Source organism: Pristiophorus japonicus, unplaced genomic scaffold (assembly GCF_044704955.1).
Source record: "Pristiophorus japonicus isolate sPriJap1 unplaced genomic scaffold, sPriJap1.hap1 HAP1_SCAFFOLD_114, whole genome shotgun sequence".
Lineage (NCBI taxonomy): Eukaryota > Metazoa > Chordata > Chondrichthyes > Pristiophoridae > Pristiophorus > Pristiophorus japonicus.
In genome coordinates, this window is record NW_027250799.1 from 1,352,325 (window position 1) to 1,371,553 (window position 19,229).

The 19,229-nt window shown below is 49.1% G+C and overlaps 1 protein-coding gene across 1 annotated transcript in view; it reads left to right on the forward strand.

Moving 5' to 3' along the window:
- Positions 1-1,162: 1,162 nt before the first annotated feature.
- The window catches only part of LOC139241863 (probable G-protein coupled receptor 139), a 95,809-nt gene continuing 77,742 nt past the window's right edge, over positions 1,163-19,229 (forward strand). Inside the window, exons 1-2 of the mRNA XM_070870104.1 lie at positions 1,163-1,468; positions 6,743-6,864. Of these exons, the coding sequence (XP_070726205.1) occupies positions 1,163-1,468; positions 6,743-6,864 (428 nt within the window). The remainder of the gene's footprint in view (positions 1,469-6,742; positions 6,865-19,229) is intronic.

The window sequence follows — 19,229 nt, forward strand, 5'->3', positions numbered from 1 at the left end:
CCTTAACGAAGCAGTAAGGGACATATTTGTTATCGGAATCGGCCAGAAGGGCATGCTCCACACACTGCTCTCTGCGGACATCAGAGTCACCCAGCAGAATGCAATTAAGTTGAGCCAGGCGTACGTGATTACAGTCGACTCCAAGCGAATAATGACCCACACCCAGATCTCTAAACTAACGAATGCAGTGAACCGAATGGCAACTTCGAAAGGCAGAAATGCTGCCCGAGACCCGCAACCCTGAGTCCACCACATGGGGCAAATAGGCTTGTCCCATGCAGGCGCTGTGGAGGAAACCACAGGCCCAGCAATGCCGCTACAAAGACTATAGATGCAGAGGCTGCAAAGCGAAAGGGTACCTTCAGAGAATGTACAGAAAAAGCTTGACTCACCACGTTGCTGAAGAATTGTCTGATCACCTGGGCTCCGAAATAGATGAAGACGAAGCTGCTCAACCCCGAGAAGAAGTGTGTGGAATTTATCCCCGCTGCACTGAAAGTTCCCCATGGAAGATGGAAGTAGATATCATAGGAGTTCCAGTTTCGATGGAGATCGAAACAGGGGCGAGCCATTCTTTGGTGAGCCAGCCGACCTTTGAAAAACTTTGGATCAATCCCGCCAAATTAGCAAAACTGTCTCCTGTCCAAGCGAAGCTGCTCATCTACACCAAAGGCAGCGGGGATGTCCAGGTCTCCCAGGGCGGTGTGATTAACAAACGCCCACTGGTGATCATTGCTGCCGATGGTCCAACACTGCTGGGAAGAAGTTGGATGAAGCAGGTCCAAGACAGTCGAAGTGATGACGGCATCCGGGCTCCAGCAATCCACATCCCATTCAGTCCAGAACATGGATCCATGGCTGCACCTACAAATCCTACCGTCCAGCTCTACTGCACGGCGACAACTTCACAACACCATGGCGAGATCACCAGAACCAAAGATCCAGACTTCACCTTCCAGGCTGTGGCGGAACTGCAAGTGAAGCAAATTGTCGAGAAGAGTGGATTCCCGGAGTCTGTGGCTGTACCTGAGGAGAAAAGATCACAACAGCCGAACTGGAGGAGAGCGAGAAGACGGCGGCCGCACCACGAGGCGAAGAATCTAAAATCAGAATGGCCACGGCCAGACCACGAGGGGCAGCTTTAGAGGAGCGACACGTGGCAATGAGCGGTGTAGTGGATTGGAAGGCCCCCTTAAAGGAGACCGGTAACCAAAAGAATTTAAAGGGCCAGTTTCACTGTAAAGATGACAAGGACTTTAAAGTTAAAAATGCAGTTAGCAAATGCAGGTCTGATAATGTACCGGTGAATTGTGATGCCGGAGTAACTGATGAGAAAAATGTAATGAATGCTTGTGTAAGTGATGTTGAGAATAAGTTTGTAATGCTTAATGGCGATGAAAGAAATTTTAAAATACCAAATGCAACCATGTGTGGAGAGACCAAGATACAAGAAATTGATGTAAATACTGTAAGTGACAATGTAAAGAGAGAAAGCAGTGTAGATTGGACTCTGTATAATTGGAGCCAATGTGTCATGTATATAAGAAGTATATTGTTAAACGACACCGGGTTCAACAGGAACAAAGTTTATGCCAAGAGGAATCCCCCAGTAGGACACCACCTGGTCCAGCGGGCGACCTGACCATGGAGCCTGGACTTTTGGGACAAATGTGATGCCCAGGAAGGGCTTACACACACACAGTGGGTACAGACCCACTGCCAGGACAGGGACAGCGGTCAATGGGCAGCACAGCCACCAATACTGGCAACCTGCCCCAGATCGGCCCGATACCCCCTGGTCACCAGGGCCAACACCAGGAGCGAGAGGCCCGTACTCTCCAGCTTTCCTGCTGGACCCTGGAATGACCAGACTTTTATTACAAACGGAGGACAAGGAGCTCACACAGCCCTGTGTGCCTGCCCACCAGCATCATCATCCAACATCATAGGCAGTCCCTCCAATCCAGGATGACTTGCTTCCACGCCAGAACGTTCACAGGTGTTTCAATGAAGCACCGAAAGTTCCACGTCCAAACAAATCCTTGAATGTTGGACGATGCTTGTGCGTGGATTTTTTTAACACCAGCCAACACACGGGCTTGACAGAGCTCAGTCTTGGTCCAGTGGCACGGATTAACCAAGACTAACTGGAGACCAGCTCTGCTGCTCGGACCTATTGCGCTCACATATCGCAGTGTGGGCTGGCCCGTGCTGCCCCTGGGACCTCGCCTCTTCTGGACCTCGAACTCGCGCCTCTCCTGGGGCCCGATCATGTCCCTCTGCAATCTGTCACCACTCCTTCGCCCCGACCTCGCCGGTCCTGCAGTAACTGCCCAAGCTCCAAACACCGACCTGGGGATTGGTGACGTCACCCTCACTGCGTTGCTCGCTTGATCCAGAACGTGCTGCTCCTTCCACTCCCTGGCCTGCTCCGCTGGTGCTCGCAGGTCGGGGGCCAGCTCAGCCTACTGAGCCACGACGTCACGCTGCTCCTTCCGCTCCACGGCCTTCCCCGCTGGTGCTTGCAGGCTGCGGTCCGCTCAGCCAACTGGGCCAGGCCGCCACACTGCTCCTTCCGCTCCCCGGACTGCTCCGAAGGTGCTCTCAGGCCGGGGACCGCTCAGCCTGCATTAATGCATTACAGTCCGCACAACATGCACGCTCGCTGCTTATCCCTACACACCATCACACACTTACCCACTGTACAGAGTATGTACCCTACCCACTGCTGCACTGGCACATCCACTGAGGGATCCCACAAAAGTGACACCCACATGGTCTGTGAGTGAGGGGGGAAATGTATGAGACCAGATTCATGCACAGGAATCACACCTGGCACCAACACAGCCCTCACCAAAAGCTCCCACAGCCCACTACTGATCACAGCACCACCTCCACCCTTGACAGACCTTACCTGTACACCAGAGGGTGCTGCTGCTGGAGAGCTAAGGGTCACCTGCACACTGCAGGTTACCTAGTATGAAAGGGAGCTCACCTTTTGGCGTCTTCACTCTAGGAGCTGCAATAAAGGACAACAGTCTTCACAGTTTCAGTACCATACCCCTGCCTCGTGGAGTCAGTACCTACATACAATACAGACAAACGCAGTCTTTCCTCCTTGCTCCTTCGAAATTCACATCACATTCGTGACACGTACAACTGTTTGTAGCAAATAGAATTTTTGTTGAGACAACGAAAGACATATCCACACAACCAGAGTATTAAGTGCGGGTAGGCATCCACTTAAATCTATTTCTGCCTGTTCTTTTCTCTGGTTTGTTCACTCTCGGTGCCGGGTGAACATTTCATTTGATGGACTTGTCCTGACCTGAAGCCATTTGCCCATCTCTGTGGGATAGAAGCGTTCTGTCTAACCGTTCCAGCTTATGACCATTAACGGGAACTGGCCGCCAGTTCATCGTTTATCAGCAGACCAAGAAACAGAAATAAGCAGAAAGATGTGCCTCACCGCCACGGCGGCAAAGAAGCAATGGATGTTATTCCAAATAATTCGCAACCCTTGGGATTCTGTATGGATTTGTTTTATTATAAATGTTGGATGAAATGTTATGAAAAATCGAAAAAAATTATGAATAGCATTCGAACAGGGACCAAACCCGCTAGCTCGGCGCTAATAGCCCCACGCTCAAACCAACTGAGTTCACTGGCCACACGAATGTGTGCCCGGTTCACACTGGGGGCTATTACTACTGCACAAACATTGAACACATCCCATCGCGTACACATTGTTCACCGTTCATAGACAAAACTGGGTGGAGTGTAAATAGAAAGTAACAGAAAAAGAGCGCTGCATCTAACATAATTCATTCTGAAAATTATCACACAACCGCTGAACATCCTGTCCCTCAAGCATTTTCCAGATATAACACCAGCCTCTCCCCTTAAATTTGAAGAGAACACAAAATAACCAGAAATTGCCAAAACCCAATAATTGGGTCCTGCCAGGGAACTTTAGTTTTTCAGCCTAACGCTCTCCCAACTGAGCTTTTTAGCCCGAAAGCAAATAAAGCAAAACTTTTTCACATTTTTGGAAAGAAAACCTAACCCACAAGGAATTGCCCCGCCCACTCAGGCCTCACTTGGGGGCAATGGGTCCCAAACCGATCTCGGAGCTCAGGTTGTGTAAATGTAATGTATATTGATAATGAAAATCTTAACGTTCAGGTTAAGTTATCATTGCCCACGGCCCAGGCATTCTCTGATGCCAGTCTTGCACACGTTGCTAAGTTCAAAATGTGTATTTTTCCACACTGGCAATTAATTGACTGATCGCCGTGCTGTGAGCAGCTAGGTTTGTTCGGGTGATGCTGCGCCAGAACGTACATGGAAGCCTAATGATAATTGTGATTGTTCTCACACTGCAGTTAAATGTTGGCAAAACATACAGTGTTAGTCAGTAATTCTAGTTCCATATCTTGATTTAATGTTCTGCTGAAGTGTTCATAAAAATGCAAAGCTCACCATGCGACATCTCACAGTGTTGAATACCCAGTGAAATATGCTGGTGTGTTTATTCAAATTTCAGATCATAAAATGTCAGTAAGATTCCCCGTTCTTTTGTCGGCACTGATGGGTTGTGAAAGGGAGATTAGCCGATGTCTCACTGAGCTGCACTGAATTCGAGCCAAGGTGAAATTATAACAGGTTCAGTCTTTAGCAGTGAGAAGCTGAAGAGAGATTAAAGTCGTCAAGCAAGGAGAGAGTTAACGACAGTTAGATCAAACACTCCACTCAGCCGGGGAATTCAGAGCTGGGAAATCGCCTGTGAAACCTAAACATAGACATACAGTGAGCCAATGTGTAATAGAGGCCAAATGAATATCGTAATGTTCAGGATAAGTTATCACTGCCCATGGCCCAGGCATTCGCTGATTACGGTGTTGCACAAGTTAATAAGATTAAAATATAGAATTTTTCCACACTGGCTATGCAATAATTAATAGCCGTGCTGTGATATGCGAGGGTGATGTGCGCAAAATGGTACATGAAAGTCTAATGATGGACATGATTAGAAACATTTACAGCGTCGATCAGCAATTCTAGTTCCATTTGTTTAGAGAGATCTAATCATTTAGTGCTGACTTTGAAATTGTTAGCACAGAAGTATTTTGAATCGTTGCAACGAATGATGCGCTGCTGAAGGTTGGCCTTCAAATTTGTTCAGGAGCAGCCATTTACCTTGCTGTTCAAACAGCCCAAATACACTGTTCCCTGACCGGGAAGCAAACCCTGAGCGCGAACAGTGAAAGAACAAATCCTAGCCACTCGACCACCAGGGAAGCTGCTGCAAGTGACTTTGCCAGCAAGCAGACCATCGCAGTCTTTCCTCCTTGCTCCTTCGAAATTCACATCACATTCGTGTCAGGTAAAACCGTTCGTAGCGAATGGCATTTTTGCTGAGAACACGAAAGGCATGACTCTGCAACCACAGCATTAAGTGCAGGTAGGCATCCACTGAAATCTGTTTCATTCTGTCCTTTTCACCGAGTTTTTCACTCTCGGTGCCGGGTGAACATTGCATTTGGTGTATTTGTCCTGAAATGAAGCCTTTTGCTCATCTCAGGGGACAGAACCTTTCTGTCTGTCCATTCCTGCTTATGACCATTTACGGGAACAGGCCGCCAGTTTATTGTTTATCAGCCGACCAAGAAACACAAATAAACAGAAAGATGTGCCTCTCCACCCCGGCGGCAAGGAAGCAATGGATGTTATTCCAAATAATTCAAAACCCTTGGGATACTGTATAGATTTGATACATTATTAAGATTGGATTTTAAATGTTACGAAAAACAGAATCAATTGCATTCAAATGTCCCGTACAGGAATCGAACCAACGACCTTCACGTTATGACGATCATGCTCTGAACACCAACGCTAACTGACCACAAAGTGCAGAGAAGGTTTGTGTTCCTGGCTCGACACTGGGTGACAGTTGCGACACAAACATTGAACACATCACATCGCTTAAACATTTTTCACTGTCCATATTCAAAACTGGGCAGAGTGTAAATAGAAAGTAACAGAAAAAGAGCGCTGCATCTAACAAAATTCATTTTGAAAATTATCATGGATCCGGCTGAACAGCCCATCCCACAAGCACTGTCCCCATACAAAACCAGCCTCTCCCCTTAAACAAAATAATGAAAAATTGCCAAAACCCAGAATTGAACTCGGTACTTTTTGAGTCTCAAGGCGAACGCTCTCCAAACTGAGCTAGATCACCCCACCAGAAAGTGAGCCAGAACTTTCTCACACCTTTTTGAAAGAAAACCTAAGCCCGGAAGGAATTGTCTCGCCCACGCAGTCCACAGTTCGGGGCAATGGGTCCCAAACACATCTCGGAGATCAGATTGTGTTAATGCAATGTATAATGATAATGGAAATCTTAACGGTCAAATTAAGTTATCACTGCCCACGGACCAGGCATTTCTGATTCCAGTCTTGCCTACGTTGCTAAGTTCAAAATGTGCATGTTTGCAAACTGGCAATGAATTGCCTGATATCTGTGCTGTGATGATCTCGATTTGTTAGGGTGATGCAGCGCCAGAACATACATGGAAGCAGAAAGATAATTGTGATTGTTCTCACACTGCAGTTAAATGTTGGCAAAACTTACAGTGTCAATCAGCAATTCTAGTTCCATCTGTTGATTCAATGTTCTGCTGAAATGTTCACAAAGATACAAAGGTTGCACACCAGGCGAGTGTTATGATGTGTTCAGAAAGATACAAAGCTTGCACACCAGGCTAGATCTCACTGTGTTGAAGACACAGTGAATTACACCAAATACTCCATGAATTCAGATCTGGGAAATCGCCTGCGAAACCTCAACATCGGCACACAGTGAGCCAATGCGAAATACAGGAGGGGCGCAGGCCTGATGAATATCTTAATGCTCAGGATAAGTTATTAGTGCCCATGGCCCAAGCGCTCTCTGATTACAGTCTTGCACACGTTGCTAAGTTTAAAATGTTGCATTTTTTCCCACTGGCAGTGCAGTGACTGATAGCCATGCTGTGATAAGCGAGGGTGCATAAAGGGACATGAATGCCGAATGATAACCATGTTTGATCTGACTCTTGCATTTAAATCTTTGCAACATTTACAGTGTCAATCGGCAGTTCCAGTTAATAAGTTGAGAGAAGCCGAGTAATTTACTGCTGAGTTTAAAACAACAGGCATAGAAGTGTATTTTGTATCACGGCAACGAATGATGCACTGCTCATGGCTGGGGCAACAGCAGTGTGGTGCGCTGTGAATTGATTTTAGGAGCAGCCAATTACCTTGTATTTCAAACAGCCCAAAATACCCTGAGCCGCACTGACCCCGAGACAAGTTGAAATAATATTAAGTTCACTCATTAGCAGCGAGAAACTGCATAGAGATAAGAGTCGCGAATCAAGGAGAGATTTTCTGATGCCGATGTTGAATCTCATTTATATCATAAACTCCATGAAGTCTTTGGTGGGGGATTCACAGCTGAGGAATCGCCTAATAAAGCAGCTTACACATGTGAAACTATAACCTCACTCTCTGCTTCCTGACTGTCATTGCAGGAAGGCAGATACTGGCTCTGCATCAGGGGCTCAGCTTGTGTGGAGAGTTTGCAGGGAAAGTCCAGATTCCATCCACACCTGTGGTATGTTACTCTATCACCAAGTGTGGTTCTGAGCCTCACACAGAGCAGTTAAAGCCCAGAATCCAACCACACCTGTGGAATGTTACTCTATCACCCAGTGTGGTACTGAGCCCCACATAGAGCAGTTAAAGACCAGACTCCAACCACACCTGTTGTATGTTACTCTATCACCCAGTGTGGTACTGAGACCCACACAGATCAGGGAATGCCCAGACTCCATCCACACCTGTGGTATGTTACTCTCTCTCGCCCAGTGTGGTACTGAGACCCACACAGAGCAGGGAAAGCCCAGACTCCATCCCCACCTGTGGTATGTTAATGTATCACACAGTGTGGTACTGAGGCCCACACAGAGCAGGGAAAGCCCAGAGTGCATCCCCACCTGTGGTATATGACTCTATCACCCATTGTGGTACTGATAGCCAATCAGAGCAGTTAAAGCTCAGACACCAACCCACCTGTGTTGTATTACTCTATCACCCAGTGTGGTACTTAGACCCACACAGATCAGGGAAAGCCAAGACTCCATCCACACCTCTTGTAGGTTACTCTATTACCCAGTGTGGTACTGAGACCCATACAGAGCAGGGAAAGCCCAGAATCCATCCACACCTGTGGTATTTTACTCTATCACCCAGTGTGGTAATGAGCCCCACACAGAGCAGGGAAAGCCCAGACTCCATCTCCACCTGTGGTATGTTACTCTATCACCCAGTGTGGTACTGAGACGCAGAATGTGCAGGGAAAGCCCAGTATCCATCCCCGCCTGTGATATGTTACTGTATCACCCAGTGTGGTACTGAGACCCACACAGATCAGGGAAAGCCCAGACTCCATCCACACCTGTTGTATGTTCCTCTATTACCCAGTGTTTTACTGAGACCCACACAGAGCAGGGAAAGACCAGAATCCATCCACAACTGTGCTAAGTTACTCTCTCTCGCCCAGTGTGGTACTGAGAACCACACAGCGCAGGGGAAGCCCAGACTCCATCCCCACCTGTAGTATGTTAATGTATCACACAGTGTGGTACTGAGACCCACACAGAGCAGGGAAAGCCCAGAGTGCATCCCCACCTGTGGTATGTGACTCTATCACCCATTGTGGTACTGATAGCCAATCAGAGCAGTTAAAGCCCAGACAACAACCCACCTGTGTTGTATTACTCTATCACCCAGTGTGGTGCTGAGACCCACACAGAGCAGTTAAAGCCCAGACTCCATCCACACCTGTGGTATGTTACTTTATCACCCAGTGTGGTACTGAGACCCATACAGAGCAGGAAAACCCCAGACTCACTCAACACCTGTGGTATGTTACTGTATCACCCAGTGTGGTACTGAGACCCACACAGATCAGGGAAAGCCAAGACTCCATCCACACCTCTTGTAGGTTACTCTATTACCCAGTGTGATACTGAGACCCACACAGAGCAGGGAAAGCCCAGAATCCATCCACACCTGTGGTATGTTACTCTATCACCCAGTGTGGTCCTGAGCCCCACACAGAGCAGGGAAAGCCCAGACTCCATCTCCACCTGTGGTATGTTAATCTATCACCCAGTGTGGTACTGAGACGCAGAATGTGCAGGGAAAGCCCAGTATCCATCCACGCCTGTGATATGTTACTGTATCACCCAGTGTGGTACAGAGAGACACACAGAGCAGTTAAAGCCCAGACTCCATCCACACCTGTGGTATGTTACTCTATCACCCAGTGTGGTACTGAGACCCACACAGAGCAGAGAAAGCCCAGACTCACTCACCACCTGTGGTATGTTACTGTATCACCCAGTGTGGTACTGAGACAAACAAAGACCAGTTAAAGCCCAGACACCATCCCCACCAGTGGTATGTTACTCTATCACCCAGTGTGGTACTGAGACGCAGAATGTGCAGGGAAAGCCAAGTATCCATCCCCACCTGTGATATGTTACTGTATCACCCAGGGTGGTATTGAGACCCACACAGATCAGGGAAAGCCCAGACTCCATCCACACCTGTTGTATGTTATTCTATTACCCAGTGTGGTACTGAGACCCACACAGATCAGGGAAAGACCAGAATCCATCCACACCTGTGGTATGTTACTCTCTCTCGCCCAGTGTGGTACTGAGAACCATACAGAGCAGGGAAAGCCCAGACTCCATCCCCACCTGTGTTATGTTTCTGTATCACACATTGTGGTACTGAGACCCACACAGAGCACGGAAAGACCAGAGTGCATCCCCACCTGTGGTATGTGACTCTATCACCCATTGTGGTACTGATAGACAATCAGAGCAGTTAACGCCCAGACACCAACCCACCTGTGTTGTATTACTCTATCTCACCCAGAGTGGTACTGAGACCCACACAGAGCAGTTAAAGCCCAGACACCAACCCACCTGTGTTGTATTACTCTATCTCACCCAGTGTGGTACTGAGTCCCACACAGAGCAGGGTAAGTCCAGATTCCATCCACACCTGTGGTATGTTACTCCATCACCCAGTGTGGTACTGAGCCCCACACAGAGCAGTTAAAGCCCAGACTCCAACCACACCTGTGGTATGTTACTCTATCACCCAGTGTGGTACTGAGACCCATACAGAGCAGGAAAACCCCAGACTCACTCAACACCTGTGGTATGTTACTGTATCACCCAGTGTGGTACTGAGACCCACACAGATCAGGGAAAGCCAAGACTCCATCCACACCTCTTGTAGGTTACTCTATTACCCAGTGTGATACTGAGACCCACACAGAGCAGGGAAAGCCCAGAATCCATCCACACCTGTGGTATGTTACTCTATCACCCAGTGTGGTACTGAGCCCCACACAGAGCAGGGAAAGCCCAGACTCCATCTCCACCTGTGGTATGTTAATCTATCACCCAGTGTGGTACTGAGACGCAGAATGTGCAGGGAAAGCCCAGTATCCATCCCCGCCTGTGATATGTTACTGTATCACCCAGTGTGGTACAGAGAGACACACAGAGCAGTTAAATCCCAGACTCCATCCACACCTGTGGTATGTTACTCTATCACCCAGTGTGGTACTGAGACCCACACAGAGCAGAGAAAGCCCAGACTCACTCACCACCTGTGGTATGTTACTGTATCACCCAGTGTGGTACTGAGACAAACACAGAGCAGTTAAAGCCCAGACTCCATCCCCACCTGTGGTATGTTACTCTATCACCCAGTGTGGTACTGAGACGCGGAATGTGCAGGGAAAGCCAAGTATCCATCCCCACCTGTGATATGTTACTGTATCACCCAGGGTGGTATTGAGACCCACACAGATCAGGGAAAGCCCAGACTCCATCCACACCTGTTGTATGTTATTCTATTACCCAGTGTGGTACTGAGACCCACACAGATCAGGGAAAGACCAGAATCCATCCACACCTGTGGTGTGTTACTCTCTCTCGCCCAGTGTGGTACTGAGAACCATACAGAGCAGGGAAAGCCCAGACTCCATCCCCACCTGTGTTATGTTTCTGTATCACACATTGTGGTACTGAGACCCACACAGAGCACGGAAAGCCCAGAGTGCATCCCCACCTGTGGTATGTGACTCTATCACCCATTGTGGTACTGATAGACAATCAGAGCAGTTAAAGCCCAGACACCAACCCACCTGTGTTGTATTACTCTATCTCACCCAGAGTGGTACTGAGACCCACACAGAGGAGTTAAAGCCCAGACACCAACCCACCTGTGTTGTATTACTCTATCTCACCCAGTGTGGTACTGAGTCCCACACAGAGCAGGGAAAGTCCAGATTCCATCCACACCTGTGGTATGTAACTCCATCACCCAGTGTGGTACTGAGCCCCACACAGAGCAGTTAAAGCCCAGACTCCAACCACACCTGTGGTATGTTATTCTATCACCCAGTGTGGTACTGAGCCCTACACAGAGCAGTTAAAGCCCAGACTCCAACCACACCTGTTTTATGTTACTCTATCACCCAGTGTGGTGCTGAGACCCACACAGAGCAGTAAAAGCCCAGACTCCATCCACAGCTGTGGTATGTTAGTGTATCACCCAGTGTGGTACTGAGACAAACACAGACCAGTTAAAGCCCAGACTCCATCCCACCTGTGGTATGTTACTCTATCACCCAGTGTGGTACTGAGACCCACACAGATCAGGGAAAGCCAAGTCTCCATCCACACCTCTTGTAGGTTACTCTATTACCCAGTGTGATCCTGAGACCCACACAGAGCAGGGAAAGCCCAGAATCCATCCACACCTGTGGTATGTTACTCTATCACCCAGTGTGGTACTGAGCCCCACACAGAGCAGGGAAAGCCCAGACTCCATTTCCACCTGTGGTATGTTAATCTATCACCCAGTGTGGTACTGAGACGCAGAATATGCAGGGAAAGCCCAGTATCCATCCCCGCCTGTGATATGTTACTGTATCACCCAGTGTGGTACAGAGAGACACACAGAGCAGTTAAATCCCAGACTCCATCCACACCTGTGGTATGTTACTCTATCACCCAGTGTGGTACTGAGACCCACACAGAGCAGAGAAAGCCCAGACTCACTCACCACCTGTGGTATGTTACTGTATCACCCAGTGTGGTACTGAGACAAACACAGACCAGTTAAAGCCCAGACTCCATCCCCACCTGTGGTATGTTACTCTATCACCCAGTGTGGTACTGAGACGCGGAATGTGCAGGGAAAGCCAAGTATCCATCCCCACCTGTGATATGTTACTGTATCACCCAGGATGGTATTGAGACCCACACAGATCAGGGAAAGCCCAGACTCCATCCACACCTGTTGTATGTTATTCTATTACCCAGTGTGGTACTGAGACCCACACAGATCAGGGAAAGACCAGAATCCATCCACACCTGTGGTGTGTTACTCTCTCTCGCCCAGTGTGGTACTGAGAACCATACAGAGCAGGGAAAGCCCAGACTCCATCCCCACCTGTGTTATGTTTCTGTATCACACATTGTGGTACTGAGACCCACACAGAGCACGGAAAGCCCAGAGTGCATCCCCACCTGTGGTATGTGACTCTATCACCCATTGTGGTACTGATAGACAATCAGAGCAGTTAAAGCCCAGACACCAAACCACCTGTGTTGTATTACTCTATCTCACCCAGAGTGGTACTGAGACCCACACAGAGCAGTTAAAGCCCAGACACAAACCCACCTGTGTTGTATTACTCTATCTCACCCAGTGTGCTACTGAGTCCCACACAGAGCAGGGAAAGTCCAGATTCCATCCACACCTGTGGTATGTTACTCCATCACCCAGTGTGGTACTGAGCCCCACACAGAGCAGTTAAAGCCCAGACTCCAACCACACCTGTGGTATGTTATTCTATCACCCAGTGTGGTACTGAGCCCCACACAGAGCAGTTAAAGCCCAGACTCCAACCACACCTGTTTTATGTTACTCTATCACCCAGTGTGGTGCTGAGACCCACACAGAGCAGTTAAAGCCCAGACTCAATCCACACCTGTGGTATGTTACAGTATCACCCAGTGTGGTACTGAGACAAACACAGACCAGTTAAAGCCCAGACTCCATCCCACCTGTGGTATGTTACTCTATCACCCAGTGTGGTACTGAGACGCAGAATGTGCAGGGAAAGCCCAGTATCCATCTCCGCCTGTGATATGTTACTGTATCACCCAGGGTGGTACTGAGACCCGCACAGATCAGGGAAAGCCCAGACTCCATCCACACCTGATGTATGTTATTCTATTACCCAGTGTGGTACTGAGACCCACACAGAGCAGGGAAAGACCAGAATCCATCCACACCTGTGGTATGTTACTGTCTCTCGCCCAGTGTGGTACTGAGAACCACACAGAGCAGGGAAAGCCCAGACTCCATCCCCACCTGTGGTATGTTACTGTATCACACATTGTGGTACTGAGACCCACACAGAGCAGGGAAAGCCCAGAGTGCATCCCCACCTGTGGTATGTGACTCTATCACCCATTGTGGTACTGATAGCCAATCAGAGCAGTTAAAGCCGAGACACCAACCCACCTGTGTTGTATCACTCTATAAAACCCAGATTGGTACTGAGACCCACACAGAGCAGTTAAAGCCCAGACACCAACCCACCTGTGTTGTATTACTCTACCTCACCCAGTGTGGTACTGAGTCCCACACAGAGCAGGGAAAGTCCAGATTCCATCCACACCTGTGGTATGTTACTCCATCACCCAGTGTGGTACTGAGCCCCACACAGAGCAGTTAAAGCCCAGACTCCAACCAAACCTGTGGTATGTTATTCTATCACCCAGTGTGGTACTGAGCCCCACACAGATCAGTTAAAGCCCAGACTGCAACCACACCTGTTGTATGTTACTCTATCTCCCAGTGTGGTACTGAGACCCACACAGAGCAGTTAAAGCCCAGACTCCATCCACACCTGTGGTATGGTACTGTATCACTCAGTGTGGTACTGAGACCCACACAGATCAGGGAAAGCCAAGACTCCATCCACACCTCTTGTAGGTTACTCTATTACCCAGTGTGATCCTGAGACCCACACAGAGCAGGGAAAGCCCAGAATCCATCCACACCTGTGGTATGTTACTCTATCACCCAGTGTGGTACTGAGCCCCACACAGAGCAGGGAAAGCCCAGACTCCATTTCCACCTGTGGTATGTTAATCTATCACCCAGTGTGGTACTGAGACGCAGAATATGCAGGGAAAGCCCAGTATCCATCCCCGCCTGTGATATGTTACTGTATCACCCAGTGTGGTACAGAGAGACACACAGAGCAGTTAAATCCCAGACTCCATCCACACCTGTGGTATGTTACTCTATCACCCAGTGTGGTACTGAGACCCACACAGAGCAGAGAAAGCCCAGACTCACTCACCACCTGTGGTATGTTACTGTATCACCCAGTGTGGTACTGAGACAAACACAGACCAGTTAAAGCCCAGACTCCATCCCCACCTGTGGTATGTTACTCTATCACCCAGTGTGGTACTGAGACGCGGAATGTGCAGGGAAAGCCAAGTATCCATCCCCACCTGTGATATGTTACTGTATCACCCAGGATAGTATTGAGACCCACACAGATCAGGAAAAGCCCAGACTCCATCCACACCTGTTGTATGTTATTCTATTACCCAGTGTGGTACTGAGACCCACACAGATCAGGGAAAGACCAGAATCCATCCACACCTGTGGTGTGTTACTCTCTCTCGCCCAGTGTGGTACTGAGAACCATACAGAGCAGGGAAAGCCCAGACTCCATCCCCACCTGTGCTTTGTTTCTGTATCACACATTGTGGTACTGAGACCCACACAGAGCACGGAAAGCCCAGAGTGCATCCCCACCTGTGGTATGTGACTCTATCACCCATTGTGGTACTGATAGACAATCAGAGCAGTTAAAGCCCAGACACCAAACCACCTGTGTTGTATTACTCTATCTCACCCAGAGTGGTACTGAGACCCACACAGAGCAGTTAAAGCCCAGACACCAACCCACCTGTGTTGTATTACTCTATCTCACCCAGTGTGGTACTGAGTCCCACACAGAGCAGGGAAAGTCCAGATTCCATCCACACCTGTGGTATGTTACTCCATCACCCAGTGTGGTACTGAGCCCCACACAGAGCAGTTAAAGCCCAGACTCCAACCACACCTGTGGTATGTTATTCTATCACCCAGTGTGGTACTGAGCCCCACACAGAGCAGTTAAAGCCCAGACTCCAACCACACCTGTTTTATGTTACTCTATCACCCAGTGTGGTGCTGAGACCCACACAGAGCAGTTAAAGCCCAGACTCAATCCACACCTGTGGTATGTTACAGTATCACCCAGTGTGGTACTGAGACAAACACAGACCAGTTAAAGCCCAGACTCCATCCCACCTGTGGTATGTTACTCTATCACCCAGTGTGGTACTGAGACGCAGAATGTGCAGGGAAAACCCAGTATCCATCCCCGCCTGTGATATGTTACTGTATCACCCAGGGTGGTACTGAGACCCGCACAGATCAGGGAAAGCCCAGACTCCATCCACACCTGATGTATGTTATTCTATTACCCAGTGTGGTACTGAGACCCACACAGAGCAGGGAAAGACCAGAATCCATCCACACCTGTGGTATGTTACTGTCTCTCGCCCAGTGTGGTACTGAGAACCACACAGAGCAGGGAAAGCCCAGACTCCATCCCCACCTGTGGTATGTTACTGTATCACACATTGTGGTACTGAGACCCACACAGAGCAGGGAAAGCCCAGAGTGCATCCCCACCTGTGGTATGTGACTCTATCACCCATTGTGGTACTGATAGCCAATCAGAGCAGTTAAAGCCGAGACACCAACCCACCTGTGTTGTATCACTCTATCTCACCCAGATTGGTACTGAGACCCACACAGAGCAGTTAAAGCCCAGACACCAACCCACCTGTGTTGTATTACTCTACCTCACCCAGTGTGGTACTGAGTCCCACACAGAGCAGGGAAAGTCCAGATTCCATCCACACCTGTGGTATGTTACTCCATCACCCAGTGTGGTACTGAGCCCCACACAGAGCAGTTAAAGCCCAGACTCCAACCAAACCTGTGGTATGTTATTCTATCACCCAGTGTGGTACTGAGCCCCACACAGAGCAGTTAAAGCCCAGACTGCAACCACACCTGTTGTATGTTACTCTATCTCCCAGTGTGGTACTGAGACCCACACAGAGCAGTTAAAGCCCAGACTCCATCCACACCTGTGGTATGGTACTGTATCACTCAGTGTGGTACTGAGACCCACACAGAGCAGGGTAAGGCCAGACTCCATCTACACCTGTGGTATGTTACTCTATCACCCAGTGTGGTACTGAGACCCAGACAGAGCAGGAAAAGCCCAGACTCACTCAACACCTGTGGTATGTTACTGTATCACCCAGTGTGCTACTGAGACCCACACAGATCAGGGAAAGCCCAGACTCCATCCACACCTGTGGTATGTTACTCTCTCTCGCCCAGTGTGGTACTGAGACCCACACAGAGCAGGGAAAGCCCAGAGTGCATCCTCACCTGTGGTATGTGACTCTATCACCGATTGTGGTACTGATAGCCAATCAGAGCAGTTAAAGCCCAGACTCCATCCACACCTGTGGTATGTTACTCTATCACCCAGTGTGGTACTGAGACCCATACAGAGCAGGAAAACCCCAGACTCACACAACACCTGTGGTATGTTACTTTATCACTTAGTGTGGTACTGAGACCCACACAGATCAGGGAAAGCCAAGACTCCATCCACACCTCTTGTATGTTACTCTATTACCCAGTGTGATACTGAGACCCACACAGAGCAGGGAAAGCCCAGAATCCATCCACACCTGTGGTATGTTACTCTATCACCCAGTGTGCTACTGAGCCCCACACAGAGCAGGGAAAGCCCAGACTCCATCTCCACCTGTGGTATGTTACTCTATCACCCAGTGTGGTACTGAGACGCAGAATGTGCAGGGAAAGCCCAGTATCCATCCCCGCCTGTGATATGTTACTGTATCACCCAGTGTGGTACTGAGAACCACACAGAGCAGGGAAAGCCCAGACTCCATCCCCACCTGTGGTATGTTACTGTATCACACATTGTGGTACTGAGACCCACACAGAGCAGGGAAAGCCCAGAGTGCATCCCCACCTGTGGTATGTGACTCTATCACCCATTGTGGTACTGATAGCCAATCAGAGCAGTTAAAGCCCAGACACCAACCCACCTGTGTTGTATTACTCTATCTCACCCAGAGTGGTACTGAGACCCACACAGAGCAGTTAAAACCCAGACACCAACCCACCTGTGTTGTATTACTCTACCTCACCCAGTGTGGTACTGAGTCCCACACAGAGCAGGAAAAGGCCAGACTCCATCTACACCTGTGGTATGTTACTCTATCACCCAGTGTGGTACTGAGACCCACACACAGCAGGAAAAGCCCAGACTCACTCAACACCTGTGGTATGTTACTGTATCACCCAGTGTGCTACTGAGACCCACACAGATCAGGGAAAGCCCAGACTCCATCCACACCTGTGGTACGTTACTCTCTCTCTCGCCCAGTGTGGTACTGAGACCCACACAGAGCAGGGAAAGCCCAGAGTGCATCCTCACCTGTGGTATGTGACTCTATCACCGATTGTGGTACTGATAGCCAATCAGAGCAGTTAAAGCCCAGACTCCATCCACACCTGTGGTATGTTACTCTATCACCCAGTGTGGTACTGAGCCCCACACAGAGCAGTTAAAGCCCAGAATACAACCGCACCTGTGGAATGTTACTCTATCAGCCAGTGTGGTACTGAGCCCCACACAGAGCAGTTAAAGCCCAGACTCCAACCATACCTGTTGTATGTTACTCTATCACCCAGTGTGGTACTGAGACCCATACAGAGCAGGAAAAGCCCAGACTCACTCAACACCTGTGGTATGTTACTGTATCACCCAGTGTGGTACTGAGACCCACACAGATCAGGGAAAGCCCAGACTCCATCCACACCTGTGGTATGTTACTCTCTCTCGCCCAGTGTGGTACTGAGACCCACACAGAGCAGGGAAAGCCCAGACTCCATCCCCACCTGTGGTATGTTAATGTATCACACAGTGTGGTACTGAGACCCACACAGAGCAGGGAAAGCCCAGAGTGCATCCCCACCTGTGGTATGTGACTCTATCACCCATTGTGGTACTGATAGCCAATCAGAGCAGTTAAAGCCCAGACACCAACCCACCTGTGTTGTATTACTCTATCACCCAGTGTGGTACTGCGACCCACACAGAGCAGTTAAAGCCCAGACTCCATCCACAACTGTGGTATGTTACTCTATCACCCAGTGTGGCACTGAGACCCATAGAGAGCAGGAAAACCCCAGACTCACTCAACACCTGTGGTATGTTACTGTATCACCCAGAGTGGTACTGAGACCCACAGAGAGCAGTTAAAGCCCAGACACCAACCCACCTGTGTTGTATTACTCTACCTCACCCAGTGTGGTACTGAGTCCCACACAGAGCAGGGAAAGACCAGATTCCATCCACACCTGTGGTATGTTACTCTATCACCCAGTGTGGTTCTGAGCCTCACACAGAGCAGTTAAAGCCCAGAATCCAACCACACCTGTAGAATGTTACTCTATCACCCAGTGTGGTACTGAGCCCCACACAGAGCAGTTAAAGCCCAGACTCCAACCACACCTGTCGTATGTTACTCTATCACCCAGTGTGGTACTGAGACCCACACAGAGCAGTTAAAGCCCAGACTCCATCCACACCTGTGGTGTGTTACTGTATCACTGAGTGTGGTACTGAGACCCACACAGAGCAGGGAAAGGCCAGACTCCATCTATACCTGTGGTATGTTATTCTATCACCCAGTGTGGTACTGAGACCCATACAGAGCAGGAAAAGCCCAGACTCACTCAACACCTGTGGTATGTTACTGTATCACCCAGTGTGGTACTGAGACCCACACAGATCAGGGAAAGCCCAGACTCCATCCACACCTGTGGTATGTTACTCTCTCTCGACCAGTGTGGTACTGAGACCCACACAGAGCAGGGAAAGCCCAGAC